We start from the raw sequence: 19,237 nt of genomic DNA, 5'->3' as shown, positions 1-19,237 counted from the left end.
TGGTTTGGAGGTCCTGACTTATGGCAACCCTACTCAGAGGTGGTTTTGCCAGTCCTTTCCTCTGAAATATAGCCTACAAGACATGGTATGTTTTGGCGGTCTCCATCTAAGTACTATCCAGGGTTGACACTGCTTAGTTTCTAAGATCAGACAGGATCTGTGCCTTTAGAGAATAGACCACACATCATATACAAAACAACAAAAGGTATTTTAATGTTCAAGTCTGCAATATGAACTTGACACTTTAAAGTAATAAAACTATATAAAACATAAAAATCTGGTAGGATCAGGAATGGCTTCATTAAATTTCTGGTGCTGGATTCAGCTGGTGTTTCTGCTAATTGATCATACCCTAGGATGTTCAAAATGTTTGTTTTACATGAGAAATACTATCAATGCCTTACATAATCCATGCTTCTTTATAACATCATGTAACAAATGCTTTATTTCTTGGTTTCTTATCAGAAATGTTTGTATATCTTATATAGGAACATCTGTCCAATGTCTCATTTTTATTTACATTATGATACATATTCCTCACCCTGTTTGTTGTCTTCCTCCTTTTCGTTTCCTGTTGAAAGCTTTTTTAAAAATCCATTTTCTGTCATGCTCCCATCAGTTCTTAACCTCCTTTTCAGGAAATGAGTCAATTTTTCACCTTTGTGAAAAAAAATGTGAAATGCCTTCTTTCTTCTCCTCACTGTTCATTTAATGCGTTTGTTTATTGTTCCCTCATCAAAACCTGTAAGCTATTTTTGTTATTGCTGTTGGTAACGCCCTCGAGTCAACTTTGACTCATGGCAATTCCATGAATGAGACATGTTCAAGCTTCCCTGTCTTCAACTGCTCTGCTCAGGTCCTGCAGGCTCAGGGCCATGGCCTCTTTGAGTCTACCCAACATGTATATGTAGGGAGATCTAGCACCTTTGAGACTAATGGAAATAAAGAAGTTGGCAGCATGAGCTTTCATAGACTTCAGTCTACTTCCTCAGATGCAAATCTCTTTACATACTGATTCTACAGACTAACACAGCTATATCTTTGAATTCTCCATCTAATGTGTAGTCTTCTTCTCTTTCTACTACCTTCGCCATTTCCTGGCATTATTGTTTTTTTTCCAGTGAGTTGTGTCTTCTCATGATGTGGCCAAAGTATGACAGCCTTGTTTTGGTCACCCTGACTTCTAGGGATTGCTCAGGCCTGGTCTTATCTAGTACCCATTTGTTTGACTTTCTGAATGTCCATGGTATTCTTAGCACTCTTCTCCAGCACCGTATCTCAGATGAGTTGATTTTCTTCTTATCCACTTTCTTCCCTGTCCAGCTCTTACATCCATACATGGTGAAAAAAACAGAAGCATGAATAATGCTTAAGAAAATGAAAGAAAGGCCAAACTAAACCAGAATTAGCAGCAGAACAAATTTGCTCACTCTTTTATGTCACTACAGTGTATGTATTTGTTCTGTAACACTAATTTATATGAATTCATCTGGTATAAGTTATATTTGCATTTAATCCTAAATTATCTAACAGACTGTCTTTTATTAACTTTTCTGGTTATTCAGACCTTTGTTTACAGAGACCAGTTCATTCAGTACATGCAAAAGATTCCTTCCTGTGTGGAATGTCATCCTTTTAGCAGTTCTCAACCTGTGGATCATGACCCCTTTAGGGGTCGAACAACCCTTTCACAGGGGTCGCCTAAGACCATCGGAGAACACATATTTCCGAAGGTCTTAGGAACCGAGACCATCGGTTGGGGGTCACCACAACATGAGGAACTGTATTAAAGGGTTGCAACATTAGGAAGGTTGAGAACCACTGCTTTAGAGTTAGGTTGATTCTCACTCTTGTTTGTTTGTTTATTTTAAAGACCTTTTAAGATTTATCATTTCAGTTAGGTCTTTTAAAAAGTTTTTAGTGGCTTCACTAATGTTTTAGCATGGTTTTGCTTCTGATTTTTGAATTCTTATGGTATTACTTGTTTTGATTCATTGTGCATTGCTGAGGAGATATCTGTGGAAAAATTGTTGTGTTTTATTGGCTGTTGAGCACAGTGAATTGTTTTGTGAAAAGAACAGAATTGTTTTGACTCTTTCATTATCTTTCAATTTGTTTTCTAGCTGTTTAAAACAATCAAAATATAAGGATTTGAAGTTACTACTGAATCTAAGGGATATAGGATTCATCTACACTATAGAAATAATGCAGTTTGACACCATTTTAAGTGCTGTAGCTCAAGCATGTGGATCCAGGGATTTGTAGTTTTTCAGGTTCTAGTCTTTTCTGCCAAGGTGTGCTGGTGCCTGGGAAGACTACAGGATTCTGTAGGATGGAGCCATGAGAGTTAAAGTTGTATCATAGTGTATTATTTTTACAGTGTAGATGTACCCATAGTTAATGAACTTTCTTACATTCTCTTCTGTTGAAACCCTGTGTTAAAAGTTCAGGAAATCAATTACTTTGATCATCCTTCATGTAATCTCAGTTGCTGCTCTTGGTTATAGGACTCCATAAAGAATGTGTTTTGTGCTAGAAAAAGAGGTACTTACCATCCTAAGTCTTTCTTGAAAGCAGCTGCTGCAGTTATCTTTTTGACTAGATTTCCACAAAGAATTTGTGCCACACTTGAATGTTTTCTTTTGGCTGTCATCGGGATTTTTCTGTTAAAAAACACCTTGAAATATTTACTTGTATGGTTGCTTGCAATCAATGGGAAAAGTTAGAATCTCCTGCTGTGGTCAGACACTGAGAGAATACATATGGACAGTAGTTAATCTCTCTGCTTCTTAAATTTCTGTATATACTCATGTATAAGTCTAGAAATTAAGGTTAAATCATTGACCAAAAACCTGAGTCAACTTATCCATGGGAATTGTATATATTGTATTTTTTAAAGGTTGTATGCCGCTTTGATTGTGGTAACAAAAAGTGGGATATAAATTAAAGTTTTATTTTATTTATTATTATTTATATATATAATCATCCTCTGGTGAAAGACAAGAGTTTAATCTGCCCTGAAAGTGCTTACCCCCTTACACTCGCTCATCCATCCAACCTTATGAGGGCAAATAGTGATGTCTAATAGGATTTTTTAAGTTCTTTGGCATTGTTTTCCTTTGCTTTGTTTTTTACATCCTTCATTTACATGCCCCTAAGTTTTACCCTCGACTTATCCACGGGTCATATTAAAATCTACAATTTTACCCCCCAAACCTGCCCTTGATTTATACACAAGGTCGACTGTAGGTGCAAAACATTAGGTGACAGTGAGGTAGTGTTGACATGGTTAGATAATGCTCTCATACTACATTTATCAAATTCTGTCTTGAAATTAATTAGCATAACTCCTTATGGGGGGGACTAATTTATTTCAGTTTTTCCACCCACATTCCTAATGGGAGAATATAACATGAAATGATTCGGATTCTGCCATTGTAATTGATATATTATTTTGTTACAGAAGAAATCCAAGTATTGTTGAATAGTCAAGACACACATCATGGCTGAATTGTCACCTGAAGAAATTCAGCTGAGAGCCAGTCAAGTTACAGATGAGGTAAATATCTCATCAGGCAGAATGCTCTTATTTCTCATAACCTCATGCCCTGAAAGGGCAAAGCTATTTTGCATAAAACCCATTCATAGGTAATGAGACCAGATGTCCAAAAAAGCTTCTATAATGCTGGAAAAATGTTAAATGGTCAAATATTTAAATATTTAAAACAGAAAATAAGAATACAGTTTTGAAAATATTGCTAATTGAAAACTTGTGCATTTTGAGATTAGCAATATTCTCAAAACTGTATTCTTATTTTCTGTTTTAAATATTTAAATATTTGACCATTTACATTTTTTCCAGCATAATGAAGCTTTTTTGGACATCTGGTCTCATTACCTATGAATTGCTTTTATGCAAAATAGCTTTGCTTTCTATGAAGCCTACCTTTCAGTGCACAAATTACCTGAAATGACATATATTATAGTGTGCTCTGTACATAGTTTTAAATGTCTTTGTGTCTGAAAAACATCTCTCTTTATTTTAGTCTTTGGAAAGCACAAGGAGGATTCTTGGCTTGGCCATTGAGGTAAGAAAGAGATGAAGTTCTTTTGCTGGAAGAGGGTCAAAGAAAAAAACATATCTGAAGTACTTTCACAACTCTGACCATTTCATAGTGTATGAATGCATTAATTGTATGTTTGGAAGAGCTTTGTCATGATATTGAGTGGAGTGGTGATGTTAATGTTCTGGATATCTTTTGATCACAAATTTATATGGCACTAATACAATATTGTATTAGTTCATCCTTTTTGTTTCAAGTGATTATCTGTTGGAAACTCTATAGAATGGCTCGTTGTAACTTGAACTTTTGCATCCAATTCTTCTTGATTTTGTATTTCCAATTAATATGTCTTTCTTAACAGTCCCAGGATACTGGAATCAAAACTATTGCCATGCTAGATGAACAAGGAGGTGAGTTGCAATTTATTTACTTATTTTTATTTATTTCATTTATAAGCCACTTTTCTCCTAGAGTGAGACCCAAGGCAGCTTCCAGAAATAGTAAATTGAAAAATGTTTACAATAAAGTTTAAAAATAATTAAAATCACCTCATAAAACACATTAAACCCCTTTTTAAAGGCAACCAAAGGTTTAAAAGATAAAAGGCTTTGTCTGCTAGCAAAAGGAAAGTAGGGGGGGGGGCAGCCTAGCCTCTCATAGAAGGGAGTTCTAGCAGGTGGGAGCAGCCACTGAGGAGGCTCTCTCTTGTGTCATCACCAAGTGAATGTGCGGTGCTGGTGGAACTGAGAGAAAGCCTTCTGAAGTTCTAGGAGCTTTGGCAGGTTTGTATGGGGATATATTGATATTTCAGATAATCTGGACCCAAGCTGTGCAAGGCTTTATAGGTCATGACCAGCACTTTGATTTGTGCCTGGAATGAACTGGTAGCCAGTGAAACTGTTTCATCAAGGGAGTTATATGCTCCTTAAAACTGGCCCCAGTCAGCATTCTGATTTCAGCAATTTGAACCCGTTGAAGTTTCTGAACAGTTTCCAAAGGCAGTCCCACGTAGAGTGTGCTACAGTAGTCCAAAAGGGATGTAATCAAAGCATGTGTCTGGCATTTCAAGGAATGGGTGCAGCTGGTGCATTAGTTTTAGTTATTTAAATGCACTCCTGGCCACTGTGGAAACCTGGGCATCCAGGCTCAGAACTGAGTTCAGAAAAAATATCCCAAGTTGTGAGCCTGAGATTTCAGTGGGCGTGTATCTCCATCTAGCACAGACAGAGTCCATATTTCCTGATCTGCCTTTCAAGTGACTAGAAGCATCTCTCTGTCTGGATTAAGTTTCAGTTTGTTTGCCCACATCTAGCCCATTACGAACAACAGACATTGGTTCAGTACTAAGGCAACTTCACCTTGGAATCAGATGGGTAGGAGAACTAGAGTTGGGTGTCATCAGGTTACTGGTGACATCGCACGCAGAAACTCTGGCCTCCCCCAGCAGTTTCATTTATATGTTAAACAGCATGGGGGGGGGGAGGACAAAACAGAATCCTCTGAAACTCCACGGTCCAATTACGAACAGGAGTTATCCAGGCCAGTTGCCAGGGCATGGAACAGGAGTTCTCCAGCACCACCTTCTGAATTTGCCCCTCAAAGAAAGACCAGAACAACAGCCAACAGCATAACAGTGTACCCAGGCCCCATTTCAAAGAGACGACGCAGAAGGATAGCACGGTTGATAGTATCAGAAGCCATCAGGAGGTCCAGTAGAACCAACAGAGAGACACTCTCTTTGTCCAGTTCCCTGCATAGGACTTCCACCAAGGTGACCAAAGCTGTGTCTGTCCCGCAAACAAGCCTGAAGCATGATTGAAATGGTTCTAGATAATCCTCATCCAGAAACCCCTGGTTATAGCAGGGGTTATAGCAGCTTCGCTTATGGAGTATTCATCTGTTGTTTTTTTTAATAGAATGAGATCTGGCAGGTTTGGCTGGTGGCCAGCAGTGCATACACACAGTTTAGGGCTTGTGCACCAGTTCCACATGTTCCTTGAGATATCAGATCTGGCCATAATGACACTTGCCTTTATTACATTCCATTTGAATTATTATAACGCACACTACATGCTGATTTTGAGGAATGCAAGAAACCTCTACAGGTCCAAAGAACTGCATCTGGATTGTTAACTAAGGCTGGCCACAGGGAGCGTACAAACCTCTTTTTGCATCAGTTCCAGTGGCTCTCAGTTTGTTTCAGGACAGAATTCAAATTATTCTACGACTTCAAAGCTCTATATGGCTCAAGACAAGGTTATCTGATATTCTGTTCAGATATTCTGGGGAGGTCCTTCTTGCTGTTCTGCCACTCACCCAAACATCTGATAGCTACTCCTAGGCTCTGGAACTTTTTTCCTGGAAAGACTAGACTGGGAATCGCCTAACTTTCCTTACATAGACAGTTGATATTTATATTTACTGTTCTTATTTTAATGGCCTATTTTTAACTGCTTTTAACTTCATTGATGGGCAGGATATAAATAAATACCAACATTTTTCATAGGCATGCCACTAGTTGCCACTTGGTGGTGCAGTGGTTAAATGCCTGTACTGCAGCCACTTGCTCAACCATAAGGTTGCGAGTTCAATACCAACCCAGGGGCTCAAGCTCAACTCAGGCTTGCATCCTTCCGAAGTTGCAAAAATGAGTACCCAGCTTTTTGGGACCAATTAGTTTACAATTTGTAAACTTCTTAAGGAGTACTTAAGTGCACTGGTAAGCAGTATAGAAATGTATTTGCTATTGCTAGTTTTCAACAGAGTATTTTTCTTACAGCACCTGCCACATTGTTTTTTAATATGTTTTCCTGGTAGTTGTTTTCAAAATGCATTTTGTACATAAACTGTGTATTTCTATATGAAGAGAAACCATTATTCAGCTTCAAAGTCTCAAAACAACTAATTTTAATACATTTATTTAGAACAGCTGAACCGTATAGAAGAAGGCATGGACCAGATAAACAAAGACATGAGAGAAGCTGAGAAGAATTTAACAGAACTCAATAAGTGTTGTGGTCTCTGTGTCTGTCCTTGTAACAGGTCAGTTAAAGTCAGGTTGATAAGATGCTTTCTTCAAGACAAATAATCCAACCTGCTGCAGTACATTCAGAGAACTTCAAAGATTACTAGGTTTTTACTGATGTGGTTTAATGTACAAGTATACCTCAGTTAAGTACAGTGCGACCCCTGTATCCACTGGATCAGTACTTGCAGTTTTACTTACCCATGATCCATGGCTGCCACCGCAGGCTTAAGATTTTGCCTTGCCTTTTCATCATGCAATGTAGCAAGGGAGTGAGAGATGTAGCGCCCCCACCTGGCCGGCCCTCCCTCCTTCTCTCCTTCTGTGCACCTACTCTATCCTTGTCCATTGTGGGACGAGGAAGACGGGGCTGCCTCCTCACCATCACCCCTCGCTTTCACAGTGGCTGCCTTGGTGGTGCCTGGCTTGCCACCACTGCCGCTGCTGCACCTGCTTCTGATTCATGCTTCTCAGTCAAGAAAGGAGAAAACACTCCTTCTTTTGCTGAGAAAAGTGTTTTGGGCCTGGCTACATGAAGCTACGTGCTTCTTATGTGCAAGAAGAAAAAGAAGGAAGGCTGGCCACTTGGTTGCTGCTCCTAAGGTAACCAACGTAAATGGAGTAGTGCCAGGCTTGACTAGATCCCCCCCAGTGCCCCTCTATCCTTGCCAATGGCAAGATGAAGAGGATGGAGGGCTGCCCCCTTGCTGCTGCCACCATCTCCCATTTTGCACAGCAGTATCTGCCTCAGCTGTATCTGACTTGCTGCTGCTGTCTCTGGTTCATGATTCTTGGTTGAGAGAGATGCAAAGGGGCTGGCTACACAAAGCCATGCACCCCTTTTGGTGGCAAGTACAGCACTCTCCCAAGGAGTCCCCCAGAGGAAGTAGCAACCAAATGGCCAATAGAAGTGGCCTTCCTTTCTTTTGTTCTCACACACAAAGAGTATGGCACCTGCAACTAAGAGACTAATATAGCTTTGTGTATCCAGGCTCTTCTCACCTCTCAGACAAGAAGCATGAACTGGAAGAGTCAGAGGAGGCAGCAGTGAGCTGGGTGCACCTGAGGGATACACTGCTGGCCAGCTGGCTACTGCACAAAGTAGGGGGTGGGAATGGCATCTCCCCTGTCTTCCTCATCCTACAATCAGTGTGAAAGGAGAAGGATGAGCTGGAAGCTAGCCAAGCCCCTCCAAGAGGAAGAGAAGGAAGGCAAGCAGGCAAGAGGGAAAGAGGAGCTGAGTGGTAGTGCATTCCTCACTCCTAGCTGTCCTGTTTGGCCTGGGGTCTGCTACTATCCATATATCCATGCAAAGTCCAGGAAGGCAGTTACCCGGGTCATACTATAACTGTGTTCTTGGGCTTTACTTCTTTAACTACAGCTTTGGTACCAGGGACAGAAATAACATGGAAAGAATAGGGATAAGTTCTTACACCACAGAAAAGAAGAGCAGTTCAATATGTTTCAGCCAGCTGTGAATTCAAAAGTAACATTTGTACATGTGAAATGAAACAATCAGGTCAGGTAAGCCTTGCATAATTAAACAAAAACATGTTTAATCTTCTAGAAACCACTTAAGTTTCTTCCAAAATGCATCCCAGGATGGTTCCTTTTCTTTCAACAGTCTCCACTTGTCTTATGATTTCCATTTTGGTGGCAAAAATTGTAGAACTATGCTGTTTCAACATGCCAGGGTGGTTGATGAAGCAATTTAATCTGCTTTCCCCCTTTTTTCTGTTTTGCTCTTCATACATGCTCCGTATGTGATTCTGAAGGCAGTTGTAGGATCACCTAGAGTAGAACCCCACCTTTCTGAGGTCGAAGCTTTATTTCATTGTTTACTGCACCCATGCTGCTGCAACCCAACACTGAAAGTCTGTCTTTCTTTAACACTCCTTGATCATTCTCCCAATGCCAGTGCTGCAATTTTTTTCCCAGTAGACAAGGGGCTGTGGGCTGGACTGTGCTCCCATGAAAAGTCTTTGTAAACAGGAGCTTTTTTGTCAGAGGTTTTGTTGACAGAGGTATGCCCATACATTGCTCTGTATTCAGAACAAGGTTTTAAAATTTTAGTAGTTCAAACTGCTTGTTAATGTTTTCAGAATTTCTGGAAGGATTTCTTTGAGTTCTTAGGGAGCAAGTGAAATGTATGTATTAAGTACTTGTTTTCTTTTTTCTCTTTTTGGTCTCACATTCCCTTTTCTCTGAGAGAGTGCCAAGTTTCTTGGATTTCTGTGATAAATTGAATTGTTGTTGCATTATTTACATTATAGAGATTTTTCTCAAAACAGTAAATGAGGAGGAACAGCATGGATTGGAATAGGGGGAATTAATGAAATCACTTCCTTTACTGTTCCTTGAACTCTCATTATGGTTTGATTTTTTCTTATTGTTCTGGGGCTAAACATAGTAGTCATTATGTTTCCTTTCTTCTATTAATGTTTGGGTTAATGTTGTCTTTGTTTCTTAGCACAGACATAATTCCAAAGCTATACAGTCAGCCCTCCACATTTGCTGAGGTTAAGAGCACAGAACTCCTGCAAAAGAGGAAAAAACAAAAATAACTCTAGGTCCCACCAAACCATATTTAACATAATCAAAAAGCATGATCTACAGATTCAGCACACCATAGATGCCTTCGAGGAGGCGGGTTCCTTCACAGGGCAGAAGTTTGCAGCTGACTGGACTTGTTGCCGCCTGCACTGCTGCCCTATACCATTTTTAATAAGGACTTACACATCTTGTTCTCAGTCTTGTGGGATTGCCAGTCCTTATTAAAAGTGGCACAGGGCAGCAGCAAAGGCGGCAGCAAATAATCCATGAATAATGAAATCTGTAAAAAGTCTAATGGAAATGTGGAGGGCTGATTGTACTTTGAACTAGTTTGTTTGCTAACAACTATTTAACTGTTTGCTTATCTTACTATTCACTCTTTTCTTATTCTTTCTTCTAACCATCCTGCTTTCTTTGCTTAATAAAATGAAGATTTAACACCAGAAATTGGATTCAAAGTGGACTTTATGAAAAGCACCCTGTACTGTTAACCAGCTGTCTAAAGGTGATGTTCTAACTGGGTGCATGTCAGCATGTGCATGTCGTCTTAACGTGCAAGCAGTCTTGTGATGGCCTGTAGTTGTGTTACATCTGTACTGTGTTGCTTGTAGATTATGTTAAGCTAATTTACCTAAAGCAGTTATGTGTTCCAGACTTGCTACTACTTGTCAGTATTGAGTTGTAAAGCTATTGGATGTTGTTTTAGAAAATTAGTAGATTTTAAATGTTGGGGGGAATATTCTAAAGCGACATGAAAAGAATCTACTGGTGGTTTGTCAAATTTTGGAATTACAAAATGGTTGGATAAGTGTGTATGATGTGACTGTTTATAACCGTGTACAGACACCCGCAAATTTTTACTGTGACTTTCTGTAATTATATTGACTACTGGTCAATGACCGAATACATTTTACTACTACTACTTAGAATTACAAAATGGAGTTTTGTATCTAGAAATAAAATTAGTTGCTTGGGTATGCCTTATTCTGTTAATGGTTATCTTCCATACAATGCTATATAATCCCTAATGATTTCTTGAATTTCTCCATGCATTATTTGAATTATGAATCTATAGATACCTCATTAACCGTTTCCATAAATATTAACTTAGGAGATACATACATGCTTTATTTCTTAGTAATCAAGCACTATCATACTATGATTCAATTAATTACTCCAATTAACTTATTATGGAGGGCAAAGTTGAAAAAAATTAACCAAGACAAATATTGGCAGCCTGTGTAAATATAGCATGTGGACTTCATAAAAGTGGAATCTTTAGCCTGTTACAGACTGCCAAAATAAAGCTGCTTCGGGTCTCTTTGGAGGTATGCTATTTAAATGATGCATGGGTCCTAAGAGTCCGGAGGTCGTGCCAAAGCCACACTTCATTCCTAAGCACTGGAGTGCAGCTTTGGTGCAGCTTCCGGATTCTTAGGATGCCTGCATCATTTAAACAGCATACCTCCAAAGAGACCTGAAGCAGCTTTATTTTGGCAGTCTGTAACAGGCCTTAGTGTCTATTATTTTTGTTCACAGTCATGTAAAAGGCGTATGGCTTAAATCTACTTCAACTGCATACAAAAAAATCTTAATGCAAATATAACAAACTTTTATTTAAAAGTATGTTACAAAGATAAACTGATAAGAAATTTAGGATACCCTCAAGAATACATTTTGTAACTAGAATTATGTAGGGGGACATGGTTTTATTTATCTATTGCACAGTATCTCAATGTAAAATTAAAATAAATGTCTTTTGATCTAATTGGGTATGATCTGACTTTTCTTCTAGAACAAAGAATTTTGAGTCTAGTAAATCATATAAAACAACATGGGGTGATGGTGTTGAGAATTCAGGAGACCATATAGTGTCTAAACAACCAGGACGGACAGTAGACTACCAGCAGCAGACCAGAGGGGGAACTACTGGGGGATACATTACAAGGTAAGGTGTTTAATTTTCTGTCCATAGTTGGATACATACAGGATAAAGCAGTTGTTGCCCTACAATAATTGGGATTACTTTGGAAAGAATGAAGAAAAATCTGTTCTGTGTAACATGGTTATTCTGAAAAGCCTTTTAGTAAATTTTCATTTGCCAGTACATAATTTTACTTGCTGATTCAAGTTTTCTGACCAAACTTTATAGAATCTCCATTGTGGAAAGTTATAATTCTGTAAACTGTGTATTTCATATAAGAGAAAAAGTTGAGAGCTCTCTATACAGTTTTTCTTGATACTTCCAACAGGATAACAAATGATGCCAGAGAAGATGAAATGGATGAAAATCTAGCTCAAGTAGGAAATATCTTGGGGAATCTGAAAAATATGGCCTTGGATATGGGTAATGAGATTGATACACAAAACAAGCAGATAGATCGGATAAATGAGAAGGTAAGAACAAAGAAGGCAACTCTTGATACTATAACCTTGGTATACCTACACTGAGATGGAAAGTTCTACAAGTCTTTGGGCTTCAGAGCCAGACAGTGGCATCACTGAAAAGGTGCAGGCTGCACCAGGTGACCCCCCCCCCAGGGGGTGACACAAGTGCTCCTCAAGCACCTGCTTTTTGGCAGAAATTGGCTGTGGCCTTTGCCTGTGGCCCTTTAAAATGCTAAAGAGGTCAGGTGAGTGGGGTGAGGCTCAGCGGAAGAAAAAGGAGAGAGGCCAGGTTTCTTTTTAAATTGATTTTTTAAAATTTATTTTAAAATTCCAAAAAATATTCTTTTTGTAAAAAAATAAAACATCACATTTTCACTTTAACCACATGAACATATGTATGTGTAAATACATTTAGGCTGTAGTATGATATTGTAATTTAAAGGTATAATTTTAATTTTGCTATTTGTTTATGTCACAACTATTCCCATTACATTCAGTGATATATAGGAATTATGATTTATGAGTTACAGTAGTACAGAAACCATTACTAAGGATTCTGAATGGTGTGGTATAGGAGAAAGTCAATTGGGGGGTGACACCATGAGTTACTGCATCATGTGACACCAACCCTAGTGATGCCACTGGACCCAGGTAGTAGTGATCCTTGTACTTAATCTTTGTGGGTTTTTAATCCTGATTCTGTGGTCTTTAGATGTGGTTGTTTTGTATGGAAACAGTTCTTCTAGAACAAAGCTATTATTTATGTCTAGATATCCTGGAATCCAAGAAAATATTTCTTATCTGTTCCAGTTTGAAGGGGAAAAATCAGTATTATATTATAATAACAGTTTAGAAAGTCATTCAGGATTCTTCCTTGCATTAAATGATTGAGTGTCCCATTATAATTTGGAAGGAGTGATTATTTTAATTTCAAACCCCGATCTCCTAAAGACAAAGAAAAAAACTGCAAAACAATACATTTTCTTGAAATTGCCACTGAAAGGATTCTCCTTGCACTTTTCTTTGTCAGCCCATGTTCAGTGTGTTTTGCCAGTCCAGTTTTAAAAGCTAACTTGAGCTTTACAAAACACACAAATAAGTGTTGTAATGCCATAATGTTTAAGAGGATAACTACAAAGCTGGAAGTCCTTTACTCAGATTTCCAGTCCGCTGTGACCTCCTTTGTGGCCTTATGTTCCACAAGTCTGTCTTCCTGTCTTAAGCCCTGTACAGACTGGTGAAAAGCACCAGCCTGTGGGGCGGGGTGAGGGCTGAGCGTTTGTATGCTCCAAGCCCTGCGTCGGCGGCAGGGCACCATTGTGGTGCATGCTGGTCTATATGGCGCATGCCACGATGCACCTTTGGCATAGCACCCAAACTGTGCAGCACCAAAAGGGTGTTATCATGCTGTGTGGCAGCGGATATAGCACCCCTTCGAAGGCACTAAAAGGAACCATTTTTTCCGGCTCCTTTTTGTGCTCTTTGGAGGCCAGATATGTGCCGCAGCATGCGATTGCCATGGCATTGATCTGACCAGTAAAGGGGCAGTTGGAAACTGCCCCTTAGCTTTCTTTTAGTTCCAGTAATATGGGGGTAATGATACTTGCTTATTTACTGAGAGAAGGATACTTGTGCTCATGTATATGAAATATTTAAGTAAATGATTAGGTTTTCTGGTACTTTTAAAAAACATTTTGACCTATTTTTTGCTGGATTTTCATATGGAAATAAAGATACACTTAAGTAGATGTATTCCTGGGCATTACTTCTTATACAGAAAATTTGGTACCAGAGACAGAATAGGGATAGGTTCCTGTTTCTACCCCCCCCCCCAAAAAAAAAAAAAGAAAAAAAGAAGAGCAGTCCTGTACATTTCCCATATGCGCATGTGAGCCAAACAACAAGGTCAGATACAACTTGCATAACAAAATAAAAACATGTTCAACCTGCTATAGACCACTTGAAAGCTTATTTCAACATTCATCTTGGGATGACTTTTTCTATCCCCAGCCTCCACTTTAATAAGATTTCCATTTTTGTGAGCAAACCTCTAGTGCTAGGGTTTTTAACATGATGGGTGGAGGTGGTAAGATAGGCTTTATCTGCTTTCCCTTTTCTCTGTTTTGCTGTTCACAGATGTTTAGTTACGGTATTGTGGAAGCACCTGTTGTGTCTTCCCTGTTGTAGTACACGTACACACAGCAACAGTAGGATCAGCTAGAGTAGAATCCCATTTCCCCCCAGCTCAGCCTTGATTTCATTGTTTACTGGAAACATGCTGCTAGAGCCTAGCACCAGAAGCCTGTCTCCCACCTTCCTTCACCATCTCCCAATGCTAATGCTGCTGAAAAATACTTCCTACTAGCCAATGAACAAGGAAGAAAAGAGGTGGCAGGAAGGGTGTAAAAAGGAGCTTCTTTGTTAGAGACTTTGGTGCTTTCCAGACCGGCACTTTCCGCTGGCCTGGATATGTGCTAGAGTTGCCCAAGGGCAGCGCCACCACATGCCCCGCAACCCTAGCACGTCACAGCGGCGTGATAATGGCAGCGCCCTGTATACATGTGCACCGCCATTATGACATCATGGCCACGCCGCAGCCAAACAGCGCAGCGCGGGTGTGACGTGCCCGCAACGCTGCAGGGTGCTTGGGGCACCCATTCAGCATCGCAGGAAGGAGCTCCAAAACAGAGCTCCTTTCTGCCACATGCATCGCTGGCGCAGCCTTTACACGGCCGCACCAGCGATGCAGAAGAGAAAGGGGCCAAGCGGCCCCTTTCTCCCCTTCCTCGCATCTGTCAGGGTGTCCTTTGGGTATGAAGCCCCAAGGACACCCCTTTCCAGGCCACGGGGCAGCGGTATTTTGCTGCTTCCCCAAGGCCTCGAGAAGCAGCGGATTGGGGCCTCTGGGGCTTTCTCAGGATTTGTGAAGTCAAAGGCTGTCATGGCAGGCATCCATAGTTTTTTGTGGGTTTTTCAGGCTATGTGGCTGTGTTCTGGAAAAGGTTTTTCCTGACATTTTGCCAGCATCTGTGGCTGGCATTTTCAGAGAAAGCTGGCATGGAAGAGAGAGGGGTATATACAGCGTGTGACCCTTGGTTTAGAGGAAGTCATTTACAGGTTAATCTGTGTGTTGGTCTGTTGTTGAATGGCAAGGTGTCAGGGTGTGTATTTAATTAGTGATCCATTGTCTGCTGGGAAACCCTCTGACCCTGGGTGGTTTTCATTTGCTGGGTCTTGATTTTGGTGTTTTCAAGGACTGGTAGCCAAATTTTATGTTAAGGGTTTCTTCTTTCCTGTTGAAGTTCTCTAGGTGTTTGTGGATTTGAGTGGCTTCCCTATTCATTCTGACCTGATAGTTGTTCTGGACATAGCCTGAAAAATTGACAAAAAACTATTTCTCAGGATTGCTTTTGCTGTTTTCACATGCAACAGGATACAAGGAAGGAAGCTCTTCCAAATATGTGAAACCCAAGCCATTTAGGCTTTTGTGCTTTAAAATAAATGGCTTGAATTCGTTGCTGACAGAATGGTTGCCAATGGCCAATTCTCATGACCCCAAGCATTCTGCCGTTGCTCAGATGGTTTCCTGTGTCCCTGTGTCTTTCTGGGAATTTCAAATATGAATTTATTTTTGGCCATCACTTGAAGAAATTGTGAGATAGTATGATATGAAGATGTTGTTTTTATGGTCCTAGTTTACTAGTAGTTGTTACCCTGTTTTCTGTTCCAGGCTGAAACCAACAAAGATCGCATTGTCACTGCCAATGTAAAAGCTGAAAAACTTATTAACAAGTAATAGTCTGCTGCCAGTTCTTGATCCAGTTGAGACATCAGTTTAAGTCTACACAACGTAATTTCCAAAGAATGGAGGTAGCGGGATTCAGAAGATGAAACAAAGCAAGACATATCATAAGGCTTATTGTTGCATGAACACAGACTTAATTTGAGCATCCAGGAAAGCAACACAACAGAAAATCAGTTTTTAAAAATCCCTTTTCATATCCTCAGGGCTTCATTTTCTGTCTTTGAATCTATCTATGTTGTGTTCTTTCCTCTGTTATCCTTTATCCATTTTATTCCCAGTTTATAATTCAATAGTAGAGGGTGAGGCAATTGTGCAAAGACAAAACTCATCGGATTTAATTACCTCACTTAATATTGCATGTCATTACAAAAAGGAAATGAATGATTTACATGAAATGTATTTTTTAATTAAGCTGGTTCTGGTTCTACAAAACACTTGATCTCTTTATAAAACCTTCAGTAAAAGAAGAGATGGTGGATATCTTTTTTGATAAATGGCTTAGTGGCAGCTACATCTGATTGCACATGATTGACAATGCTGTATATAAATTGGAAAAGGATATAGTTTCTAAGCCATAGCAATTCTTGTTTGAATGCAGAAAAGATAAGTAATCTATGCTGTATTTTTAAACATACATAGAATATATGATTCTCACAGAATCTTTAGACAGATTTTTCTTCACTTAAATCCAGTCATTGGGATATTTGCTACAAACCATATTTTGTTTATTCATTCTTTTTGTAGGGAGCAGTTTTGAAGAAGGGGTAGCCTACACAGCAGTTGAATTTCTGTCCCTCTGTGCTTATTATTAAGTACTCTTGGCATGTGTTAGTGGGATTCCCAGCAGAGCACCTGCATGTATAAAGTCTTGTTGCAAATTTTTATAACTTGTCAGAAATACAATGAAATACTTATCCATTGGACACAATCATAACACCACTGAAAAGAGATCTCACTGTTCAATATTATTTATCAAAAAATAAAGTTTTCTAAAGTTACAAAAAGGATTGATGGTAGGCTAAGCCAAAACTATTTTATTATCCTATCTCCTAAAGAAGTGCATCTTTGCTTTCAGTGCAGTTAGTTCACATTTGGTCAAACAAGAATGTAGATATGGAAAAGAGATATAAAACACGGTGTTCTGGGACACTTCTAAGCATGGAAAGCAGAGCACAAAGGTCCAACATATAGCACTGTGTTTGCTATAGTGAGTTAATAACTACTGTTACTTGGCAAGACTTTAAAAAAGAAATCATATTGCATACCCAGCTAAATATGACCTAAACGTGGACACTGTAAAACTAATTTTACAATATATAGAGTTCTTCTGGCTGTACTCCTATTTAGTGCTTATACTGAAACAAGTTAAATCAGTAATAAATCAGTTTTCCTTTTGTTTCTTTAATTGTTCTGAAACTGAACCTGTATTTCGTGTATTTCACAAATGTTAAAATTGTGGCATGGTTGTAGTTTAGGCCTGCATTATAAATTATGACCTACTGAGCTCAAAACCAAGCATGATGCTCGGCTAGTGCTTGCAAACCACCCTTTTTTGTAATCCTGGGCACACAGCAAAGTTGGGGCCCATGGAAATCAGGCCACAGTGCTGCTAAGCAGATTGCATTTGGTTTGGTGGGTTACAAGTTATACAGGCCTGCTGTAGTAAATTAGAACTATTTCTGTTCATTCCACAATGCAGGATTAAGGCACTTGATTTAGCTTCCCTGACACATCTGTAGTACAGTCGGCCCTCCATTTTCACAGGGGATCTGTTCCGGAACACACACACACACGCACACGAAAATGTAGACTTGCCTATAGTCAAGCCCCATAGGCTTGACTGGGGTGCATGCCTGTGAAGAGTGCGCAGGGGAGCACTCCATTGCAAACAACAGAGGTCGCCCCTCCGTGAATATTCAAGACCACAGACCTCAAGTCAGCGAGAAAGGAGGGGCGACTGTACTGGTTTAATTACAAATGTTAAATTTCCAGGCTCTTGCAAAAAAGCTTTAGTTCTCTTCTGATTAAGAAATCATTAGACATGGAATTTGTGAGTTTGAGGACTGGTAGTATTTCCAGTACTTGTAAGGTTAGCTTGTTCATGTTCCATTCACAATTAGGTATCGGTGCTTTGTGGACTGATGGCAGTTGCTGTATCAGCCATTAATTTTAAGTCTTGCTGAAGGAGAAATTCAAAGCAAATTAGTTCATTGTACCATCAATTTCATTGTACCATCCTGCCTCTCTACAAATAATTTCCAACTGAGACATAATTTTATATTGTAATAAGATAAAGCTCAGTTTTCTATATAACCTCTTGTCAATAAGGGCAAGATGGTAGTTCTAGCTGGATATGCTGTATTAGTAAGAGTAAGGTAAATAATCCAAGTAGAAAGTTTTAAAAGATTTTTCTGGAAATGGCAGAAAACAAATTGTACTATTCTGTGGAAATACAAGTGAACTCCATCTTGAGCTGTGTAACATATGTTGCTCTTAATTCTTCTAAATTTACCAAGCTGTCACTTCAGATTAGATGCTTTCTGACACACACACTGCTCATTCACTTCCATAGAATTGATATATAAGTCGTATAACAGTATGAGTAATTCTCTTGTGTTATGTTTGAAAATTTGCATTAACTTTTAAATGGCTTGTCTAGATGGTATTGAACACTGAAGTAACTGCTACAGTATTACAATTGATGCAGACTTTGCTGTGAGCCACTGAAGGGCATCCTACCTCAAATGCCCTCTGACATTCAGAGGTGATGGCTTGTATAGTCCTTCAATTCCACCCCCACCCACTACCCTGGTAACTTGCTCCTGTGCTCCCCCCCCTTTTTTTTTTACCAAAAGGTAATGAGAAGACATCTTTTTGCTGAAAGTGTACTCCAGGTTCCCCAATACTTCATTGCTGCATACTAATGCACATTACTGCTGTAAGGTAAACTTTATTGGCAGTAAATAATACAGCAAATGGTATAGTGGGCCCTTGGTATCTGCTGGGGTTTGCATCCAGGAACCCTCCCCACCAATGGATACTGAAGTCCTATTAGAAACAGTGGCGTAGTAAAATGTCCCTTATATAAAATGGCAAACAGCAAGGCTTTTTGGATTTTTTTTTTTTTTTTTTTTTTGGTCTTTTTGGCTGTCCACGGTATCCTCAGCACTCTTTCCCAGCACCACATCTGAAGTGAATTTATTTTCTCTTTGTCCATTTTCTTAATTGTCTTAGCGCTCGCATCCATACATGGCAATGCAGAACACAATTGCTTGTACAATTCTGACTTTCGTGCTTAGTTGTATGTCTCTGCTCTTAAATAAATAAATCAAAATAAAATCTATTCAAAGTGCAATGTTCCATCTTCTTCTCAACCCTTCAAAGCCACAGGGTACATGGACA

The 19,237-nt window shown here is 39.4% G+C and overlaps 1 protein-coding gene across 3 annotated transcripts in view; it reads left to right on the top strand.

Annotated features, from left to right (window-relative positions):
- Nucleotides 1–19,178, top strand: part of SNAP23 (synaptosome associated protein 23) — a 37,080-nt gene extending 17,902 nt beyond the window's left edge. For all 3 annotated transcript variants that reach the window (XM_089521878.1, XM_089521877.1, XM_089521879.1), the window contains exons 2-8: nt 3,464–3,559; nt 4,047–4,088; nt 4,426–4,474; nt 6,989–7,106; nt 11,438–11,590; nt 11,895–12,039; nt 15,761–19,178. In XM_089521878.1, the coding sequence (XP_089378004.1) occupies nt 3,503–3,559; nt 4,047–4,088; nt 4,426–4,474; nt 6,989–7,106; nt 11,438–11,590; nt 11,895–12,039; nt 15,761–15,826 (630 nt within the window). In that variant the 5' untranslated portion in view covers nt 3,464–3,502 and the 3' untranslated portion in view covers nt 15,827–19,178. The remainder of the gene's footprint in view (nt 1–3,463; nt 3,560–4,046; nt 4,089–4,425; nt 4,475–6,988; nt 7,107–11,437; nt 11,591–11,894; nt 12,040–15,760) is intronic.
- Nucleotides 19,179–19,237: the final 59 nt, after the last annotated feature.

Source organism: Sceloporus occidentalis, unplaced genomic scaffold (genome assembly GCF_023333645.1).
Source record: "Sceloporus occidentalis isolate IW3139 unplaced genomic scaffold, rSceOcc1.0.p SCAF_4, whole genome shotgun sequence".
NCBI lineage: Eukaryota > Metazoa > Chordata > Lepidosauria > Squamata > Phrynosomatidae > Sceloporus > Sceloporus occidentalis.
The sequence above is the reverse complement of the archived record's forward strand: the minus strand, read 5'-3'. Positions and strand labels throughout refer to the sequence as shown.